This window comes from Morone saxatilis, unplaced genomic scaffold, assembly GCF_004916995.1.
Source record: "Morone saxatilis isolate NCDOM2014 unplaced genomic scaffold, NCSU_SB_2.0 Contig16, whole genome shotgun sequence".
In the NCBI taxonomy this organism is placed as follows: Eukaryota; Metazoa; Chordata; class Actinopteri; family Moronidae; genus Morone; species Morone saxatilis.
In genome coordinates, this window is record NW_023339718.1 from 18,473,486 (window position 1) to 18,495,492 (window position 22,007).

The following is a 22,007-nucleotide window of genomic DNA, read 5'->3' on the forward strand; positions in this document are numbered from 1 at the left end:
ACACACACACACACGTACGTACAGCTCTGCTCTGCACTGCCTGGAAACCTTTCATCCACAATACACTGAACAACAAGGCACACAAACCCCCCCGACACAAACACATTAACCCCCCCGGATACTCACTTCCCCAGCTCCTCGTATAGCTGATATTCGTCTGTGAATCGCGTACAGGTTGTCGTGGCCATGTCGCTCTCCTGTCTCTCGCTTCTTCGCTACTTTTGACAGCTCCGGGGGGGAAATGCGGTTATTTTGCGCTAAATGTGCGTTTAAAATAAAGGTCCGCCCAGCAGCTAGACGGCCGTCGGAGCGGTGAGGTGCCTTGTTGAAGGAGGGTTTGATACGGACAGACGAAGCGAGCAGGGTGGGTGTTCACTCTCTGGGTCTCTCTCCTCTATCTGACAGCTACCGCGCTCTGCTCCACCGAGCCTCAATCAAGCTGTCTGACCGCAGGAGAGCGACTTCCTGCTGGGATTTCCAGAATAAAACGCAGCTTCGCCATTAAAATGTTGATTTTCACGACTTGAATAAACCGCGCCGTTTTTTTATAAATGCAATGTCCGCATATTTTGTGGAATAAACTCTTAATTTAACAAGACATAACAGGGTAATCACGGGTGTTACCAATTATACTTATTAAGGTTGCATTTAGTGTAGCAGAGTCTTTCCAGTGAGCCAACATCTATACATACTGTCAATGGGCAACATACACAACAGACTCTGTTGGCTGTAACTGTAACAGAAGCTGAATTAGTATCATTAGTAACACCTGTGTTTACACTCTTAGTTCAACTAGTCAAAATGGCTGCTGTCTATTGATTCTGATCATTTTATTATTATTATTTAATTGGAAATCCCTAAAAAGGATCCTGCAGAATAATAAGTTGTGTAAATAGTTGTTGTGTAAGTAACCACTGCTGACAGATCCAACTACAGCCTATTGTTTTCACCCCATTGTAATAAATGCAGATGCTCCATTAAAGGTCCAGTGTGTAAACATTGGAAATAAGGATATAAAATCTTCATAGGTTCTTTTGCATTGTGTCATAATCACCTGAATCATAGAAAATTTTAATGTTTTCGTCTACACTTAGAAAGAGACGTGTTTTACCTACCAGACACTAGCGATAGAACACTGGCTAACCTACTTCAGGGGATTAGCTGGTTAACAAAGCAAACCCTAAGAGAGGATTCATTTATCAAATTAAGGTTAACGTATGTGACCATTTTAAACAATTACAACTGTAACTTCTTTTCACGTTTGAGAAGTTTCTTGGAGAAGAGTGCACATGCTATTTTACAAACAAATCTGCAGTCAGTTGGGTTCGCAAAATCAAATACCTACACAACTTTATCTTCCAATCAGTTTAATGTGTATGTCGCCAAATCGGCACCAAAGTAATCTCAGCACAGTTTTCATATGGAGTAGGACTACTAAATAATGATATAGGGTCTTTACAGTCTACAACTGTACATATAAAATGTGGGAATGTTTATTTATTTAGCTTTACAATTATCACTGACTGGAGGTCGTCACGTTTACCCGCCTTTTCTAACTGGGATCATCTGGAATTTATCTTCAGTTTATTTTGAAGGTATCTTCCGGTCTTGCGCTGAGTCCGACTAACTTGACACAGTCCTGAGTCCCACTGAGCGGCGGTGCAGGAGTGGCTCTGTGCCGCCCTCTGGTGCACACGGCCCGCAACGGCACAGCGCGGCAACGTAATCGAACACACTTCCCGCCTGCACGGTGCGTATTTCCAAATAGGGGCAAATATGAGAGAGCTGGTTAGTGCCTTCAAAACGTGCCGCCATGTGTGTTGTAAATGCATGCGTTTGTGAGGATTCAAACAGGACGATGTGAAGCGTTTCACGGTTTAATCCTCAAAACAATACAGAAAGATTGATATTATCCCTGAACTTAGTTTATAGGAAGACATAATTCAGAGTGACAGCAGCAATAAGAGACACTAACAGTGTGTTAGGCTGTGGAGAAATACTGCAGGTATTAGATACAAAGCAGCTGGCTTTCATTGCATGATAAATGTGCAGATGCCGGTTGATTACATTCTGTGTACTGCAACATGTAATGTGTAAACAATCTTTGTCACAATGCAACATTTATTTTTGCTGTTTGTAATTTTACTTAGTGCCATTAAAAATACTAAACTCAGAGTCCAAATGTTATTCCCCAACAGAACCCCACCAACCTAAGACATGTGGACAAGCCACCGACCTAGAACCAAAAGATCTTTCACTTTTTTGACGGTTTTATAATGTTCAATAATTACTTGTATTTAAATTTATAATATTTTCGTCTAATTTGTTATTTTAATCAAATACTTCAATCAACCCAACATGTGTCAAATGTGTGTAATCGTACAACGTAAACTCCTCTTCGTCTCTCCAAATGTACTGAAGTGTTACACTGACATGCTCTCTCATCATTCATTTGATCTCTTTCATCCGTATTTTAAATTCCTCCAGACAAAAAAGAAACATGTGTTTCTCTTTGCTTTAAGTTAACGGTCAAACAAAGAGTGCATGCAGTTTAACCAGCAGCCCACATCCTCTCAGTCTGTGTGATCCCACCAGAATCTAACTGGGCAGCATCCAAAATGCTTTAGGATACAAATTCACACTGCCAACAACAAGTACACAAACAAGTGTGAATGTTCTGTTTGTCTTTTTCTTCACAATGACTATGAAGCTAAATACTGCGAATCTGGAAAGCAGAAGAAAGTGACTGAATCCAAAAATAAAGGCTGTGAGATCAGAGTTCAGAGGAGATGAACTGTAATTCAGTTAGAGATGGTTACATTTAATCAACTTCATTCTCTTTTCCTGCAGGAATTGGTTTGTTTGTTTGTTTGGTCCACAAGGTTCACATTTGTTGGGGTGTTTTTGTTTGTTTGAAAGGTGGGAGAGAGACGGGGGGATGACACGCAGCGAAGGGCCACAGGTTGGATTCGAACCCGTGGCCGCTGTGCGCTATTTGAGCGCCCCACATTTGTGCTTTTGAGTAAAATGTCTCAACAACTATGCTCATGATCCTAAATATTTTCTCTAGCGCCATCATGTGGTCAACGTCACTCTGATTTCTGACCAAACACCTGCACTGTGTAAGGTCGTACTGAGGTGAGCCTGACGTTTGGTATCAGTGCAGATCTGGACATATTTCAATGGATCAATATCTGAATGACAGAGAAGAGTATGTGTATGTGACCAGTTATTAGATGGTACCAGTGATCGACAATATTCTCCATCAGCGTGGGCAAAATACACAGATCAGCTAATCTCCGACAGTAACGAAGCTGTTATCTGTGCTCATATGAGCATAGAGCAGAGTGTAACACATTCAGCTATAGCTCCTCATTTCAGGCAGCGCTGACTGCTTCTTTCACCGGTTTAAATGACAAACAGCGGCAGCAGGTCACATTAGCTGTCACTAATAAAGGTTCATTCTGCGAGTAGGTTGATGGCAGAACAAATTACGCCTGGCTGTTGTCTGGTTTGTTTGCTCTCTGCAAATATTCAAAGAACACCACTGTACAACGCAAGTGGACTGGTAGTCCCAACATCTCCAACAGAGTGATACGTCCCCTCTCTAGCAGATCTCTTCAGGGCCAATATGAATCAAGACCTTCAGCATTTGGATCAAATAATGTAGCTTGTAAAAATAAGAATTCATGCCCCATTACAATCTGATTTTCAATGAGCACAGAGGAACTTCCAGCAGATGAATGTGAAAACAACCTTCTAGTGTCAAACTGCACGTACGTCATTCTGCACGGTGAGGCTTCAAACATCCAACAGAAAAAAAACAACACATTTTTGAGTGGTTGGGGGACTTTAATGAACATTTGTGTAAATACAAGCATTGGATCGGATCCAGTTTAGGCAGATACCCTGTATTCAAGGACTCGGATCTGAAAAAAACCTGACTTGACAGTACATCCCTAGTACTTTGTGTACTAGTGCCAATACACCAAACTAATACGTGCTAGCATTCAGCTCAGAGCACCACTGTGTTCAAACAACCTCACGGAGACGCCGCCCTGGCTGTAGACTCTTTGTGATGTTGTTGGATGGTTTGGGCAATCAAATGTGAAAAAATACCACTGACACCAAACCCCCCTCCCCTGATACAGCCACATGTTTGAGTGCTTCACACCCTTGCAGCAACATAATTACAATGTTGTTAGTTCGTTTGATTATCCACTTGGACTCATTAGACAGTTGCCCTTTTGGCTTCCTGAGTCACGTCTTCATCAGATGTGACAGGACGACGTCTAAGATACAACTTCACTGCTTCTACTGACGTTCACTGAAAAGTCTGCTCTCCTTAAACTGGAAGAAACTTTAATCAAGGTTCAATTAAATGCTTTATTTATTCATGATATTGTGCACACAGAACACACTGTGGGCACCTCACACACACACACACACACACACACAACCACACACAACAATACACGCAAAACTCAGGACACACAGGAATAAATTAACATCATAAACATATTTTCAGAACAGCATGGATCACATTCAACACAGCACACACACACACGTCACAGTCATTAAATGAGTAAAATGATAAAATGTCCCTATGCACTGCCTGACAACAGGCCTTTCATATTTCCACATCATAATAATGTCTAGTTATTTGAGGCAAATACGCTGCAGTGACATCTTTTATAGACGGTAATGCACCCAGAGGTCAGAAAATGTACGAGTGTGTGTGTGTGTGTGTGTGTGTGTGTGTGTGTGTGTGTGTGTGTTAAGTCACTGCAGAAGCCTGACAGAGTTGACGTGGAGATGGTAGAGGAAGTCTGCATAGGACGCTCCTCCGTTGGGACTCTTGTCCTCCACCAGGTGGCGTTGCAGGGCCTCCTCGCAGGCGTCACCCTGCTTCACCACCCACAGCTGAGACAGAGAAACAGTCTCATCAGTGGCATCCATCAACACCCACTACTGGTTCACTGAATTTCATTATTACAGCTCTTTCAGGATTGTCTGAATTGCCTTCTAGATAAATGAAATGATACATTTTGACAGGTTAAAAATAATAATGCTGTAACAGGTCTGAGATTATTGATATTCTGACAACTAGCTGACAAAGTAAAATGACTAAAATAAAGATTATACAACAGCTCAAATGTACAATAAATCTGACACGACATAAAGGAGAAGTGGATACAGAGGAGATATTAATCAACCTCACATACTGAGACAGCGACTGTGTAATATACAGTAAGGCCACAGAAGTTGGCTGCAGCTGCAGCAGGACGCTCAGCAGCGGCTCACCTTGCGGGCACAAGATGCCTCAGCGTTCAGTGAGTTGATGAGGGATCGAACACTGATGGACAGAGGGTTTTCAAGAACTGGTAGCTTGGTCTGAAGGAACACAAAAGCATCAGAAACAGACAGTAAACAGGGTGTCTGTAGAGCCCGCTGGGTAAAATCAGTGTCATAAACATAATATTATGAGTCTTCTTCTATTAAACTAGTTCTTTTTATTCATCACCTTCCAACCATTCCCAACTCCCTGTTCCTCTCTTCTCAATAAGTTTCTCTTAAAATTACGTACACACTTTATAAAATACTGTTTATAGCTGTATGTGCTTATTACTCTTATTCTTTTAATGTTTTTTAAATTGAACCTTTACAAGTGGATGTGGCCAATTAGAAGACATTTCATTTTTACATGCATCGTGAATGAAAAGTCTTGCAAAAAAAATTCTAACCCATTCTGAATGATTAGAACTGTTTTAATTTGGTGGATATACTCACTGTAACGAGGATACATCTTTTGTTGTGGATGCAGCTCTGCTGTATCAGCATTGTGTCTACACCTGCATCCATTGAACCTCTTACCTCTCCAGAGGGCAGTGAGGAGAAACAGCTGGTGTTGAAGAGCTCGACCAGGGTGCATGCTGGGACTTGGGCGCCCACCCAGAGCAGCAAGGTGAGGGGTGCATGGACCAAATATAGACCTCTGGGCTCCAGGCTGGCGGCACAGCAGCGCAGCGCCTCCTCTGGGTTTGGAGAGCTGGAGCTGTCAACTGACAGCGCCTGCAGGTGAAAAATAAGAGAAAATGTGATGATAAGTACCAAAACCACAAAGACAAGAACAACTATAATGCTGCTGAGTCTGCTCTGTTAATGAAGTGACAGTCACCCTTTACTGGTAGTGTTCAAAGTTTGATTAGTATAAATACAGGTCAAGGACAACACTAAAGCAGTGCTGGAGAAACTTTGTTTTACCATTAAAGTAAGTGCTTTATGCTTTTGAACCAGCATGTTTCTACAGTAGCCCAGTGCATCTCTCATATAAACCTGCTGCTACTCTTCAGGACCATTTGACTTATGACCACAAAGAATTATTGCCACTTTTTAGAAGTTATTTCATGTTAAGTGACAGTAGACGACAGTCAGCTAAAGCTAAGTTATGTTTATTGATACCTCCCAAACAGCAGTTGTGATAAAAGGGTTTGTGTGTGGGTTTTTGACTGCCACAGTTAGTATTTTTGGTTAGTATTCAATATTCTGTCCTCTAGTGCAGAACTTCAGCCTCACTCTGGTCAAGACAAACTCCCATGTGTTGATGGTACTGACCAGAGGCAGCAGCAGAGGGTAGAAGTGTGTGGAGGTGCCGCGGGTGTCCATCCTGAGCACCTGGCAGCGCTGCTGCAGCCGCTGGTGGATGGAGCTCCTGAGGCCCGGCAGAAGCACCTCGCTCTTCCTCAGACTGTTGATGTAAACAGGAAGAGCTCGCAGGTACTGAGGGAGGACCAGCTACAGGACACACACACACAGAGTACAGTAGTTAATAAAAAGAGAAGGATGATGTCTCAGGGTGGGAGGTTAAGTAAAAAATAAATAAAGGACTAACATAAAGACTCTACAATAACTGAACCAGCATTTATAGTTATGAGTATATTTCATGTTTCCAAACCTCACCTGTCCAGCAGACACTGAGGCAGAGCAGCAGTGTTTGCGGTAGGACGCCAATGCTTCTGTTACCTCCGTCTGCAGTTCCTCCCTCAGCTCCTGTAGAGGGCGCTCCAACACTGCACAGTAAACTACACAGAAACACCAAAACACAACTTAATGTTGTCTTACGTGACAGTTGAAAATACATTTTTTTCACATTTTTTTTACACTGCATTCAACGTTATTTATACTTTGATATCCTGATACTTTGTGAACTTGCGCACTAATATTATGTTAATTAACATTATGCTAATGTTATTTCACTGTACTGTATAAGATAATGATCTCTGACAGTATTACAGAGGGTTCAGTGCAGATTATTGGACTGCCTACTTTCTCATAAGGGTTTATTAATTTATAAACGTTTACGCTATTTTTCCCAAATTCCCAATTATTTAGCTATTTACAACTGAACTGGTGCTGATAAGCATTGCATTTTATTTACAGAAGAAGATCTACATGATGCACTGATCTATAGTAGAAGATGTTCTCACTCTTTTTGCAGTAGAAGGTGAGTAGTGTTTGGGCCTGGTACTGCCGGAAAGCGTCCTGCAGCTGACGTGAGCATCGCAGGGTCAGAGTGTGAACTCTGGTCCTCCTGTCCCCGGTCTGTGTGCTGTAAGATAATACAGCCTGACAAACAGGAAGAGAGGGAGGATTACGGTTTGACAAAAGTTTAAGGGAATATTTAGTCTGTTGGCAAGCTGCAAATGGGGCATCATAGTATTTCTAAAATCAACAGATTTACTCTGGACTTGTTTTATTAACAACTGATGTCTTTTTTTTATCAAATTATATATAAAATGTATTCAGATTCAATTAAATCTCAGCTAACAGAAGGATCTGGATGAAATAAACGACAATAAAAGTGCCAGGTCTCTAAATTCAACCCATTTCTGATCTAATAATGATCATGAACCCACCTGTATGGCGACACCTCTGGTCTCATCCAGAGCTCTGGTGTGTGCCAGCTCCACAGCCAGTGTTGTAAAGCAATCAAGAGTTGCCATAGTGACGTGGCCTGGGTTAGGCCCAGGGATAAAAAGTCCGTAACAGCCAGACACACGCAAATCTGGTGAGACAGGTACAAATAGTGGAATCACACGTACTTGTAAAGGGCAGTGGCTGAATAATCACACACTCACACAAATAAAAAGAATCTCACCTTTGCTGACAAAAATCCTGAGCTCAGCCTTGTAGCCTGTGTACGTCTCTACAGTCGTCTTTAGATCGGTGCAGAAACGCTCTCTGTCCAATTCTCCCTGTAGTGGAAATTTAAAATACCAGTTTACATTGGGACTTCTAACTCATCTGTGTGCAAAGCAATGCAGCTAAATGCAGCTAAAAACACTGCTTCCATGTTGCTCTATTGGCCATTACAAAGTGCTGATAGAAGCTGAATAATTAGCCATATTCAGTGCAACATAAATCAACAGAAAGCTAATCACCAACAGTTTGCTAAATGTATTTATAGCAAGTTCTGGACGGCAACTCTTTGCAAAGCTAAAAGCTAAAAACAGCTGTCAGTTGTGTATTTTAACTTATTTTTGTAGCCCTAAAGTTAGCAGACAGAAATCACAGTGGTAGAAATCTTCTCCTCTAAATTTCCCAAAATGTCAACATTTTCTTCAACACAATGGCTCATCAATTACTAAAATTAGATTGCTTCTTTATGTAGTTCATTTTACCCCATTTCCAGTGCTATGAGCTGTTGATATACCTGGAGGTGGCTGTAGGTGTGCAGCGCTCCACCTGTTAGATATGGAATGTGTCCTGGCCAAGCCCCGCCTACGTCCTGCTGGGAGAGGACAAACAGGTGAACGCCGCAGCCCTGACTGACGCACTCCTTGGCCAATGAGACAGCTTGCTCTGACGGCTGAAAGACGGACTGGGAAAAACAAAAGGAGAGGGAATTATTGCAACCATGCAGCCATGAAACTCTCTTCATATGCCCATCTGTACAGGAAGGTCAGCTACAGGGCAGAACAACTTAAGTACCTTTGGTTTGTTTGAGCCAAAGAACCCTGAGGGTGAGTTTGTGTGTCCCATCTCTATCAGAGGGGCAGTATGGAAGATCAGCAGCTTGCCAGGACAACCTAGGGCCTGGAAACAAACAAAATCAAGTCTTTAAATTATATCGTGACACTGTCAGCTGTTGAGAGAGGATGCAGTTAATGTGGTAAAGCAACACTGATCATTGACAGCTTGTACAATAAATACATAACAAACTTGCCGTAACAGTGAGGTGTGTGCAGTGATGACTGACCTGCAGTACAGCTAGCCCTGCTTTGACAGGCAGCTCCATGGGAACTCCGCTTGAGTCATCACACTCTGAACTGAACTGAGGAACAAGCTGCAGCACACTGCACACACAGACAACAGACAGATAATGATCACCAAAGAAATACAAAGTGACAAAGTTACACTCTGGGCACAGACAGAATCTTCTGGTAGTGTCCATTTCTGCATCGTCCCATCCAGCTTCTGGACTTGTTTAAAGTGGAACTTTCAAAATGGAGCAGTGAACACGTCTGTTACCTTCAATACTGTCTATACAGTCTTGTAGGGACACCAGAAGCCCCTCCCTCACAGGAAGCTGCAGGTCTTCTGTCTCTGTGATGACCAGCATGTGTGGGCGGGACAGGGCGGGGCTGAGGTCGTACAGGTGGATCTTGCTGTCATACGTCATCAAACCAACTCGAACGTCTGACGAGGACTCGCCATCCTCCCTACATGAATAAGATGAAACTTGTTAGCTGGAAACAAGATCAATGCCACCCCTTTGCCAGCATTTCCAAACCTGCACAGGGATATTACTGAGCATGCAGTGAAAGAGTGTGTGAATATATAATTAGGTGGGAGTGTGCTTTACCTCTTCAGAGAGGTCAGCAAAGTAAGGATTTGTTGTGCTGCAAACTCCAAATGTCCTCCTCTCAGTGCTGAGGCAGACACATCTATGGCTAGAAGCAGTGCAGCCGGCTCACCCTGAGATAAAGTACAACAGTTTACACACACAAACGGCATCTTTCTATAAACACATATCCTACTCTACAACTAATTATGGCTGTAACGATAATCTCTACATTTTTTCGTCCATTACTAAATTAATATATATATATATAATTGTGGTTGATAAATGTCAGAAAAGAGAAACAATCCCCTTCATAAGTTTTTCAAATTGACTTTGTTGTTTGATCCACAGCCCAAATATTAATTTGGGCTTTTCACATCTGAGAAGCAAGAATCAACAAATGCTTCTTTTACTGCTTCATAAATGCTATTAATTAATCCTTTTAATTTATAAATTAGATATATTAGTTGAATTATATGAGGTAACAGAAATCATGACAAATGGGGGTTTCCAATTAAAAACTAATTCAATAAGCCCTAATGACAACTGTAGAAGGTGAAACTAACCTTCAGAGAATTAAGTATCTCGTACGATCCCATACTGAGTTCTGGCCTCTTTTCATTATCCACCCGAACCCCCTCCACCCCTTTGGTGGGCTGGTAGTGTTGCCACGGCACTGAGAGACAAGAGAGGAGAGAAAAACTGTTGCTGCGTGCAAAGTAAGCAACATTGATTCTGTGTTATTGATTCTGTGGATCGGCTGAGTCGTTGTCAGTTAATGGCATTTAGTTGATAACGACAATGGCCGCTCATTTTAATAGTTAGTTGTATTTATTTATTTTTTAGCAAAAGTGCAAAAGGCACAGGTTTCATCATCTCACATTGTAAATATTTGATGGTTTCTTAGAGTTTTATGATAGTAAACTAAATATTATGTTTTTTTGGACAGTTTGTCAAACAAAACCTTGTTTAGTTCATTCAGTTCATTTGAACTCTAGAGACTTGTGACACGTTGTCTTCACTATTTCTTTACATGTTTAAGTAAAAATATCCCTTCTGAGCACTTTTTACACAGTTGATCAACAATACATTTACATCACTGTGGAAACAATGCTCTTTCTGCTATGTTTTAATGTCCCTATTTTTGCATCTGTTTTGTTTGTGTCTTTTTGTATGAAATGTGCTATATAAATAAAGTTTGGTATTAGAGAGATCATACTTGTGGCGTCAAACAGACACTGAACCCCGACTACATCACCCGTATGTTTAGATGCTGAATGTTAAATCTTACCTTCGCTGAGTTTACCACAGAAGGGGCAGTAAAACCTCTGACCGCAGTCCTGCCAGCCCATCGCCGGGCACATGGATGCTCCGCACCAACCACAGCCCATAACACACTCTGGCTCTTTGCACACTGGCAGGGCGTTCTAGAGGCAACACACACATTAACACATTAAATACACGTGTTTTTAATTTCCAGCAAAACCTTCACGTTAAACTGCACCATAGCAACTGTAGCATTATAAAATTCAAGTGTTTTGTTGCTGCCATTACTTTTGTATTGCTCACATCTATTTTTAATAAATAGCAGAATAAGCAGAGCAGCCATAAAACTGACCTCTCCAGCATTTTGTTTTGCCAGTGGGCTGACCAGAGCTCCCAGCGGCAGACGGCTCAACAGGGCAGTCTGACCTTCACAGGGCACGCAGTACGAGGTGGAGCGGATGGCGAAAGGACTCGCATTACCTAGAGTTCAACACAGACAAGGTCAGGAGTGACATGAACGGAATGGAAATACTGTGAAACTTAATACAGTGACCAGAAGGGTTGGAGGGAGAGAAAACTGACTGATCAACATATCATCTTTGAAATTCAGAAATTAAAATGATTTATATTAAAAACATTCACTGTGAATGAATAAAAGTTACTTGAATTTCAGGCATACCATACGCTGTAAGTCATGTTGATGGTGTTGTGTGCATTTACCCCTGTCCTCTATGATACACGAAGTAGTTGCCAGAGGAGGAAGACGGGAAAAAGGCTCTGAGACGAAGACCTTGCCCTCCCACTCCGCCTTGTCCTCTGCAATCACCTTCACCTGAGACAGATAGAGAGAGACACAGGTGTAACCTTAGCAATCAGCAAGACTATGGAAACACTACACTGTGTCCAAATAGACGGAGGATCTCTAATAAAATATCTATATTCATACAATAGTTACATCCAGTGTATAAAACATATGTAACCAAACAGTCCTAGAAGGAGCTCATTGCCAAAGAAACACAGTATATCAGACATCTGGTAGTTTTCTTAAAGACAGACTGTACAAGGCAACACACACATCGGAGGCGTACGATGCAAAGCTTCATGATGTGTTTAAAAACCCGAAACATGGCGGGCAGTAAACAGTCTTTCATAGTCCGCTGCAGAATTCAGTCAAGAAAAGATGTTAAGAGAGAAACAAGAGAGAGAATGAAAGAACTGACCGCACTGGGCAGGAGCTCTGGGTCCAGACCGTAACGAGACTCCGGAGACTGCAGAGAGAAGAGTTTTATGACTCACTCTCAAACCTTGGCATTATTATAAAACACAAAATGTTGTTTTTCTAGACTTTATATTCTATCAGATTATTAATCTTGAGTCTAACAAGCCCGACGTCTTTTGATTCTGAGGGATGAAAACAGAAATGAAAATGCATTTTTATTTAATAGAGAAAATAATCAGCGGATACATCGCGTCAGAAATCTCAAAACGTCTCTACATGAAAGAGTTTTAATGCTGTTAGTATATTTCCCCACCTGTGGCGTGCTGCTTGTGTCCTGTGCCGCCGCACTGGGAACAAACTCACTGATGGTTCCTGAGGAGAAACAGAAGAGTTACACACTGAGGGAGACGATGGAGGGAAGATCCAGACAGTGTTATAAACCTGTGGTGCTCTATTAAACTGTTTACTGCAGCTGAAGTTACTTATTTTCTCAATTTCACTGATGTTGCTGGTTCATTGAATTTGAAACATACACGTAAGCATGTCGTGCTCATTTAGAAACAACCCTACCTCTACAGTGTGTGTACTGTTGGACGGGAGAGGTGTGTGAGGCAGGACTGTGGGCCGATACAACGGGGGACTCCACATTGGCCCTCTCAAACGCAGGCTGAGCTGTGCACTGCGGACTCTGGTTTACACACTGTCTGAATGACGGGGAGCTGACGGGCAGATGTTTCTGATGTGGTGACTGAAGTCCATTCAGTAAACCCTGGTGTGTGTGCGGGGGCTGGTATGGGCTGTAAGGGGAGTAAAATGGCATTTGCAGTGGCGTGCAAGGCTGCGTCCCTTGATTAATAAGAGGCAGAGAACATGGAGGTATATTTCTTCCTTGGCTTGCAGCTGGAGCCACGGATGCATCAGGAACGATTCGCTGCACACCCTGACTTGCGTTATGAGCATACAGTGTGCTGTGATGGGCGTCGTTTGTGTCGCTGTGGCAGCCCCGGTTGGATGGCTGCAGGTGGTCGTAGCAGGGTCTCTGGTCAGATGGCGAGCCCAGGCTGAGGTGCTGGAAGCTGGGCAGAGGGTTGCAGGGGGGTCCTGGAGGTGAAGCCGGGGACCAGCCGTTCTGGCCTGCCCACGGCTGACAGGGTGTCTGGCTCTGATTGGCTGTCGGGACGTCCATCATCCTCCATAACCATCACTGATTGGTGTGTTTCTCCTTGGAGGCGGGACCTAGCGAGGAAACACAGACATGCAGAGCTGATGCTGAGGGTCGTGATGGGATCCTCAGTTATGGTCTGAGACAGGCTGAATAAAGCTTACTGCAGATAGCTTTAGTCTACCTGCAACACATAACTACACAAATGAGCTGTTCTGTTTCATTGCTCATCTTTAAAAACGTCCTGTGACTCTGACTCTCAGCAGGTTAACGAAGCTGAATAACGTTACACTATCGAAACGCATGACTATGAGAACATAACGTCGAAAATGACAATTAACGCTAATTAACTAGCTTATTTGACTAGTTCAACGTTACTGTAAGTTATTTATTATTATTATTATGTAACGTAACTAACGTCAGGTTAATAATAATAGCGAGCAACCACAGACACAGACATGGATGTGAACGGGCTCGACATGGACTTACTGCTGCCAGCTGCTCCACATAAACGACCAGGCTGATATTAAGAGCTGAATCTGAAGGAACAATGTTATTTTAGGCAATAAAAGATTAGAGTCGATACCTTTTGGACATCAATGGAAACAGGCGCTTTGCGTGCGGCCGCACTTGTTCAATGTTACTAACGTTAGCGTCAACATTTCCCCTCTGCGACAAACACTGAGACTGACTCACATTAATTATTGGCTCGTCTTTGCGTTATAATAACATACCATTCAAAGATAACTAACTGTTACATGATTAACTTTATGATTTTAGACCACAACACAACCGGTTACATCCATGAACCCGACTGACTCCTTTGCAGCAGTTAGCCTCAAGCTACCATCTGTCACTGTAACGCATTTCCGCTTGTCCTTTCAAAGTAAAAGCCCGCGACACTTGGATACAAAAAAGATCATTAAAAAATGTCTAATTAAAAAGCTACAACCTATCAGATCAGTAAATACATTATACTGAGAGTTCAGTACATTACAGTTCAATTGCTGTTTTCATTCAGTGGTGGTAAAGGATATTTACCCGAGTACAATTTTAAGGTATTGTACTTGAGTAACTACATTGTGTTACTTTATACTTTCCTCATTTCACAGGGAAATATTGTAGCTTTTACTCCACTACATTTATGTAACAGTTATAGTTGCTTTTAGATTAAAAACTCTTTTTACAAAGAAGTTTATAAAATAATAAGCATATAAAATTGTATAAGGATAAGACTAACATAACAAAAAATTACTGTAATATGTAAATTAAATTTAAACATATAAGGTAGAAAAATTTACTTTGACAGTCTACAGTACAACATTAAAATGCTGCATGCATGCCATTAGTAATAAAAAAAAAAGTGAATATGACAGTATAACACGGGGCAATTCTGCAGCCTTGTGAATACTTTTGATAGTTGAAGTACAATGTGTTGCTAATACTTTTGTATTTTAACATCAGTAAACTTTTGAATGTGTTACTGCTACCAAGTCAAATATCTGATTACATCTTCCACCACTGACTTTGGGTTTTTCTTTCATACATGCATGCAAGAGATGAGGCCTGACGGGGCACAAATCTCTGAAATACATGTTAACAATTTCATGAATGGAATACAAGCAACCAATATTTTTGTTCACAGATAAATTGCTAGAATATTATTCTTGGCACCTTTAATTGTGGTAAATTGTCGACAAAGTCAAACAAAATACAGTATACCAAATGACTTAGTCACAGAAGTTAACTTACAGCTCCAAAAACGTAAGAATTAACCATCAGATGAGTCTGTATAACGCATAATTCGTCAGTATGTATGAGCTGTCTCTGAAAAGTGAAAAATATGCTGTAATTATACAAGTTAAAATGATTAATGACAACAACTGCAAACCATACAGCACCAACATAAAAATGATCAAATATCAGTCTATTCTCGGCCATCTTACTGAATGGAAACACTTACAATGTTGTAAAAGGAACAGATGGATCCTAAACAAAGATAAACAGAGGGTGGTGAAGGACGATAAAATGGTAGAGAGAAAACTTGCACCAACAAAACAGCACATCTAAAACTGCTGAACATGTCCAGTGCCCAGGGCAAGTGTTTCCACTGTTACTCTTTGTTGGAAGTTGTGCTTTGTCTTTTCAGGGCAGTGATCCTGTTTCTGACGTAGTCCTTTACACCTTTCCATGAACGGTTCCTCAGTGCTTCTGGCTCAGCCTCGAGACACTGAATGCAGTCGTTTTTCTGAGGCACCTTGTGTCCCTGAATTAAACTCATCAGGTGTCTTTCCACAGCAAGAACCTCTTCTTCGTCCCATTTATGTTTGCCCTGACTTTGGGCGCCTGTGGGGTAAAAGGAAAAAGAGTGAACTTGTGTCATCACTTAAAAAAACTCTGAAAAATGACAAAAAATTATGTTTTGACCTGAAATGAAGCTTGCACAGTGAGGTGGACAATGAATAACTCTTTACCTCAACTGCACTTTAATTTGCGTGAATGATTCTGCAATGTGTGGCCCATCTGTTGAAGCTTAGGGCTGGGGCATCAGTGTTGGATTACCATACACATTAATAAATTAATTAGCTAATTTTAAAAGCAATACTTGAAATCATTACACATGTAACACCTGTTGTGTTAAAAAGACATAAAAATAAAATAAACATCTTGACAAAAAAAAAAAACTAAAAAATATTTTACTTAAACCATGACAGCTTTGAGAACTGGTGGCAGCAATGACTCCAGGTGTCTCTGCAGCCCTGAATACTACAACACTGTTACTGTATTTCTTTATCCCTTAGCCAGCCTTCTCAATGAGTCTTCATTTGAAGTCTTCTATTGTTTATCTAACATAGGTTTATATGAATGTCTGTGGGGAAATATTTTTTTTATTAAAGAAAATCTCAAAGTGGCCCCTGATATAAAAATGGACAGAATAACTATCAATGTTCACTATTACCTTTTTTGCCTGATTTTCTAGATGTTGAAGGTACAGTCATGTTAGCACCATAGTGTGCACTGGGATGCTCACTGTGATCCCATGATGCAAGTTGTCCTGATGCAGTTTGTAATCTCTCTGTATGGAAGACAAAAAGAGACTTATATTACATATCCCACCTACCCATATACACATTTACACACCTACATAACTGCAGAAAAGCTAGAGAAGTAAAACAGCCACAGTGTAACCCCCCAGACAAGTTTAGGCTTCAAGGGCCATTTGGTGGTAACCATGTGCCACTGTTACACCAGCTGACTTTCTCCATTCAATTATTCATTCAGTGGCCTTCTAGGATACTCACCTTCTCAGTACGGATATCTACCCAGTTGCCTTACGTCATTTAAAAGAAGTAATTTTACACAATCTATTCAACACACTAAGAAAAAAAGATACCAAACTGAGCTTTAGCTATAGTCCAGGTTCCTGCATGTATGATTTAAACTTCATTTTGTATGCAAGTGGTTGCTCTTAATTATAGTATATAACTGTAGATTGCAATGGGTGATTTAGAAAGCTGTTTAGGTCATAGACAATGCTTTCAACATAAGATCACAATAAAAAGTCCTGTGTCTCGTGCTTTTTATGATATTCTCAAATCAGTGGGACAAAGTGTCTAACTGTTCCTAAGCTGGTGATAGGCGCTGTCCCTGGATCAGTGTGCAGAAGTTTAGACATCAGCAAATCAGCAATTAAACACCTAACTATATTACAGGTAATGTCCAGGTCACAATACACAGGGTTTTCAGTAAAGTTAAAACTGTGCAGCTGCCCAAATACGGATTTTCTTCTGTGACTCATATGCAGGTAACGCAAGGGTCTTCACGCCACACTTCATCACAAACTGAGCCCCTTTGTAATCTAATCCTATGTAAAACTCCCCTCTGCCATTTACAATTAATCCTCAAATGTCTTACCATCAGACCCCATTTGGGCGTCATCCAGGTGCATGCTGCTGTCCTGTCGCAGCCTTCGGACTTGATTATTTGGGCCTAAAATTTGGTCAGCCTCATCTTCATCCAGGTTCATCATCTGTAGCATTGTTGTGTAATGCTTCCTGATCTTTGGTGAAGTCAGCGCTTCAGGGTTTTTAGCTCCACATGCTTTGACGTATTTCTGGAGGGCCTCTGACCCATTGTAGGAAGAGAGCGAGCTTGGTCGACCGAACAGGTAAGGATTCTTACTGGGGACTCCACACGTCTCGCGAACTTCTACGAGAAACTCCAAGGAAGACACGAATGATGGTTTTAGTAAAACAGGGACCATTCTCCCACACTTTCCTCGTATGTCAACTCTGGTGAAGAGCCCACACATCCTTCTTTCCAAATCTGACACAGAAATGTCCATGCCAGTCTGCACGCTTGACTTTTTCCGTGACATAAAAGCTGTTAGATGCACCGACGATACCTCTCTGGCACTTCTCCTGTTGAAGATGATTGTTCGAGCCAGTAATACCTTGGCCAGAGCGGCATAGTTTTCTGAAGAGGGACTGTCTCTGAGTTTTTCCTCAGTGAGAGGATGAATGTACTCCATGTAGAAGTTCAGGCGTTTTACATCTTCAGCAAACGGCACCTTCTTCTCCTTTTTTATTTTAGTCTTTCTGAGTGTCGTTAATGCACCCGAAGAAATCAACTTGTTCCATTTTTTCTGATACACAGAGAGGAAGTTTCGTGCAGCCTCTGCCAAACGTTCATCCCCGGACTTAACTGCGTTACCCTCAACAATGCTACAGGTCTTCTGTAGGTGGTAGCCAAGCTTGATGGCAAGGGAAGGAATGGTGTAAGATTTGGTTTCTGGATTGTAACCTGCCAGGACGTTCACTGCAGCCACCACATGTGGGAAGTTTGAAGGGAGAAAGAAGTCCTCCAGTTTCGTCAGAGGAGTTACTTTCTGGGCTTCAAGTACAAGTCTCGCCATCTGACGAAGGTTTTGTCTTATGTAGTCGTGCTTCCTCACATCAGATCCGTGCTGGTTATACAAGAGTTCACCAAACTGCAAGATAACCTTGTCATCCATGACAGCTCGTGTGACATCGTTGTAGGTCATCTGTGCCAGAACGCTCCTAAAACCGTCAGTTACGTCAAGGTCGTCTGAAGTTTCAAGCACACATCGCAATGCGATACGTGGTCTTCCGATCTTTGATTCATTTCCATTCCTCGCTTTCTCTGGGCACAGCCTCATGTGTCTGTACAAAGCGTTCTTCACATAAAGGCCTCGACAGTAAAGGCAGTGAATAAAGTCTTGGGCTTGTCCAGTGTGCTTTGGTCTTTTTCGTACAGCAAGCTGGCCCTTCCCGGATTTCAGGACATTTTTATTATGAGCAAAGTTTCCTTGATTTATTAGTCTGTTCCATATTTTTTGTCTTTCTCTGGAACTTTTGGGATACTGAAAAGCGGCTGCAACCTCTTTTTTGTCGCTGTGGATCGACTCCAGATGTCGTGCCATTTTGGATATTGGCTTAGAACAAAATGGGCAGTAATTCCTCCTGTCATAAACACGTTTTATTTTAGTATTTGAAGTCGGCAGCACTACGGTTTCTGACTTCTTCTGCTTATTTGCTTGTATCTGTTTCGGAGGACTGGCGCTTTCAGCTTCACATGAAGAACTCCCTGATTTAGCCCTTTTTTTCCCTGGCAGAGAAGGCGTTTCATCAGTGGGTGTTGAGGGCCTGCTGTGATCAGAGCCATCCGAAAAGCCACCGTCAGGATCAGATGGGTAATCAGAGTGCTCATCATCATTATTAGGAAGGTAATCAGGATCCCTGTCGTCCTCTGACTCGGCTGAGGAGTTTTTTCTTTTCTTTCTTTTTTCTTTCTTTTTCTGAAACATAAGAAGGAAAAAACTGTTGTATGTGGAAATCAATTGGCCAATAACAATCTGTGATCGTAGCAAATGTAATTCTACTATTTTTATTATGTTATAACAGCAACTGTAGTGACGCAATGTGGAGCAAGAGTGACCTACCTAGGAAATAAATAAATAAAATTTTAAATGTTTATCGAAGTTATTGCCATAGTAAATTAGCTGAATTTGCACCACTTGCACTGTGATGTTTGACACTAATAAACTGTATAATAATAATATATATGACACTTATGAAACTTTAAATTACCACAGCGTTTAAGTTGATTGATGGTATGAGCTGCATGCGATGGTCATGTTCTGTTGGTCAACACTTCACTTGCCCACTTCTGTCCAATATTTATTTAAATTATTGTTTGCCTTATTTTTATTCTCTCTAAGTCTGCACAACAATATTTAATTATATAAGATATTATATGCTGCTTGATACTAATACTAAAAACTAACATACTGTTTTCTTAATTATTAAATAAACAAACTAGCATACAAAGACAAAAATACAGGTAACTACCACAGATTCAGCTGTAGACATTGGATCATCTGGTGCGTCACAGGTCTCATCTTTGTCATCACAATCCACTGCAGGCTGTGGCTGAAAAACAAAACAAAGCAGAGAAAAATGAAAAGAGCGGTCATTAAAGTGAAGAAAACAACAGTATTGTGTTTTGCATGTAATTTAGATAGTAATAGTTGTACTTCAGATCAAACTGTAGCATCTCAAAATGTGTAACCTACCTGAACAGCTGTGTGTGGAGCCCGCCCATTACTACTGTCATCTGGAGGTATTGATTCCAGCTGAATGAGGGGACAAAGTGAAGTCAACAGGGAGTAGCTGTGCAGAATTATCTCTAATAATCTCTATAATAAAGATTTATAATTAAAATCATTAATTATAAATTAATAATGAGAAACAACTATCTAAAGAAATAATACTCTCCTGCAATTACAAAAGAATGCCTTAACACACTTACATGTTTATCCAGCTCTGCCAGCTGTTGTAGTAGTTGTGCACGCTGATGTAAAAGTAGTGAACGCTGTCCCTCACTGCTGGCCTGAAAGAAGATAAAAAATTTAAAAAATGAAAAACGTAAAGATCTACTATGAAACTCCACAGCTCTGTAACTCTACTGGAAATGTCCACATGATGGTAGCAAATAGAAACATTCATTCGGTAGAGGCTACTTTTCAAAGTGACTTAAAATGTGCACAACCTCTGTAAGCACAAATAGATGTAGACAAACACTTTTGTTTTATTTGTGAACATAATGTTTAAAAATTACCACCTAATAACAAACCTTTCTGCTGTAATACATTTTGTTGCTGTTAATTTCCTCACCAGTGGATTAATGTTTCCCTCTTGCGATGACTCTTTGTTAGGATGAGCAGTTGCATCAGAGTCGTTTACGGCTCCTGAAGAAAAGACAAGTAAGTTAGACAATGTAGAAGGAAACTGGAGACAAAATACAACAGTACTAGAATCTGAACTTCACCACTTGTTTGGACAAGAGAGTAATCTGTGGTGTTATTTTTTTAACGATGAAGAGTTTAAATGTATTGCACTGTCCTGTACGGTGCTTCTATTGATATAAATAAGATTTGGACATCCAGGATAAGGAACCAACCAGCTTATGTACTAAACACACTGTTGTTTACATAAATTACCACAAAGGAACAAAGAGCAGCTTACCCCTGCAGTGTGAGGAAGGTATCCACTGATGCTGCTCCTGAGAAGTGGATGAAGCATGGCTGTGAGTGTATCCACAAACACCAATAAACTCCACATTCGCTCCTTCAAAAGTAGCTTGAGATGTACTTACACGTTGTCCACATGATGACAGGCTAATGGGAAGATCCTGCAGTCCGTTTGGTAAACCCTGATTGGTTAATGGAGGTTGAACTGATGCTTTGTAATGGTCATGGGGTGGCAGGAGTGGCAGATGTTGGGGCCTACAAGGCTGTGGAACTTGGTTTGTTTGGGGAATGTTTATGCCTTGGTTTGCATTTAACAGCATTGATGAAGTGTGAGGGCTTTGCTGAGCGAAGGAAATACTGTGAGAAGAACTCGGGATAGCAGTGTTTGCAAACAGCGTAGTGGATGACGAATTGTTGTTAATGTGAGAGGCTTTGTACAGGGCAGAGTGATGAGGGGATGATAAGGTGCTCATGTCGTTCATACAGCTCAGATTGGGCGCCTGCAGGTGGTTGTAGGAGGGTCTTTGGTCAGAAGACGAGCCCAGGCTGAGATGCTGAGAGCTGGCCAGCGGGTTGAAGAGGGATCCTTGCGTTGAAGTTGTGGACCAGCCATTCTGGCCCGCCCACGACTGACAGGGTATGTGGCTCTTATTTGCTGCCAGGTTGTCCATAATTCTCCATAACCACCAGACCTGGTTGTTTGGAGACTCTTTTATTTCCTTGGAGGCAGGGTCTGGCAGAAAAGAGGTGAGAGTGTGTGGTTCAGTAAACAATACTGAACGCAGTGATGACACAACAGAGAAATAAAGATTCAGCTGGAATATTACGTAATAAACTGAGTATATGTGCTGGATCTTTTACTTTATAAGTTTTCACATCACACAGATTGGGCCAGCTGAAGGTGGTTGGTTCGATCCCTGTCGAAGTATCTTTGAGCAAGATACTGAACCCCAAATTGCTCCAG

At 41.4% G+C, this 22,007-nt stretch overlaps 4 protein-coding genes across 5 annotated transcripts in view; 1 reads left to right on the forward strand and 3 right to left on the reverse strand.

The window, feature by feature from the left end:
- LOC118325743 (calcium/calmodulin-dependent protein kinase type II subunit beta-like) overlaps positions 1–422 on the reverse strand; it is a gene marked incomplete in the record, with an annotated part of 68,785 nt that extends 68,363 nt beyond the window's left edge. The window contains 1 exon segment of the mRNA XM_035658533.1: positions 127–422. Coding sequence (XP_035514426.1) covers positions 127–188 — 62 coding nt within the window.
- LOC118325739 (phospholipid-transporting ATPase ID-like) overlaps positions 1–22,007 on the forward strand; it is a 204,037-nt gene that overhangs the window by 76,239 nt on the left and 105,791 nt on the right. The gene's annotated exons all lie outside the window — the stretch shown is intronic.
- si:dkey-13n15.2 (protein transport protein Sec24C) lies at positions 3,832–14,366 on the reverse strand. 2 transcript variants are annotated; one of them, XM_035658532.1, is made up of 21 exons: positions 13,981–14,366; positions 12,900–13,565; positions 12,643–12,701; positions 12,331–12,378; positions 11,831–11,942; positions 11,463–11,590; positions 11,136–11,271; positions 10,411–10,520; positions 9,866–9,978; positions 9,534–9,722; positions 9,260–9,359; positions 8,992–9,096; positions 8,714–8,881; positions 8,159–8,255; positions 7,917–8,065; positions 7,488–7,626; positions 6,961–7,082; positions 6,616–6,795; positions 5,875–6,072; positions 5,305–5,394; positions 3,832–4,923 (listed from the first exon to the last, which is right to left on the reverse strand). In XM_035658532.1, exons 2-21 carry the CDS (start codon positions 13,516–13,518, stop codon positions 4,783–4,785), a joined length of 3,003 nt encoding a protein of 1,000 aa, XP_035514425.1. In that variant the 5' UTR covers positions 13,519–13,565; positions 13,981–14,366; the 3' UTR covers positions 3,832–4,782. The 2 variants fall into 2 exon arrangements, with proteins under 2 accessions (XP_035514425.1, XP_035514424.1); XM_035658531.1 differs by having other exon boundaries at positions 14,078–14,365.
- LOC118325740 overlaps positions 14,837–22,007 on the reverse strand; it is a 9,318-nt gene continuing 2,147 nt past the window's right edge. Inside the window, exons 2-10 of the mRNA XM_035658530.1 lie at positions 21,169–21,776; positions 21,039–21,075; positions 20,688–20,761; positions 20,323–20,403; positions 20,087–20,146; positions 19,863–19,943; positions 17,407–19,309; positions 16,451–16,567; positions 14,837–15,837 (exon numbers count right to left, since the gene is read on the reverse strand). Of these exons, the coding sequence (XP_035514423.1) occupies positions 15,605–15,837; positions 16,451–16,567; positions 17,407–19,309; positions 19,863–19,943; positions 20,087–20,146; positions 20,323–20,403; positions 20,688–20,761; positions 21,039–21,075; positions 21,169–21,714 (3,132 nt within the window). The 5' untranslated portion in view covers positions 21,715–21,776 and the 3' untranslated portion in view covers positions 14,837–15,604. The remainder of the gene's footprint in view (positions 15,838–16,450; positions 16,568–17,406; positions 19,310–19,862; positions 19,944–20,086; positions 20,147–20,322; positions 20,404–20,687; positions 20,762–21,038; positions 21,076–21,168; positions 21,777–22,007) is intronic.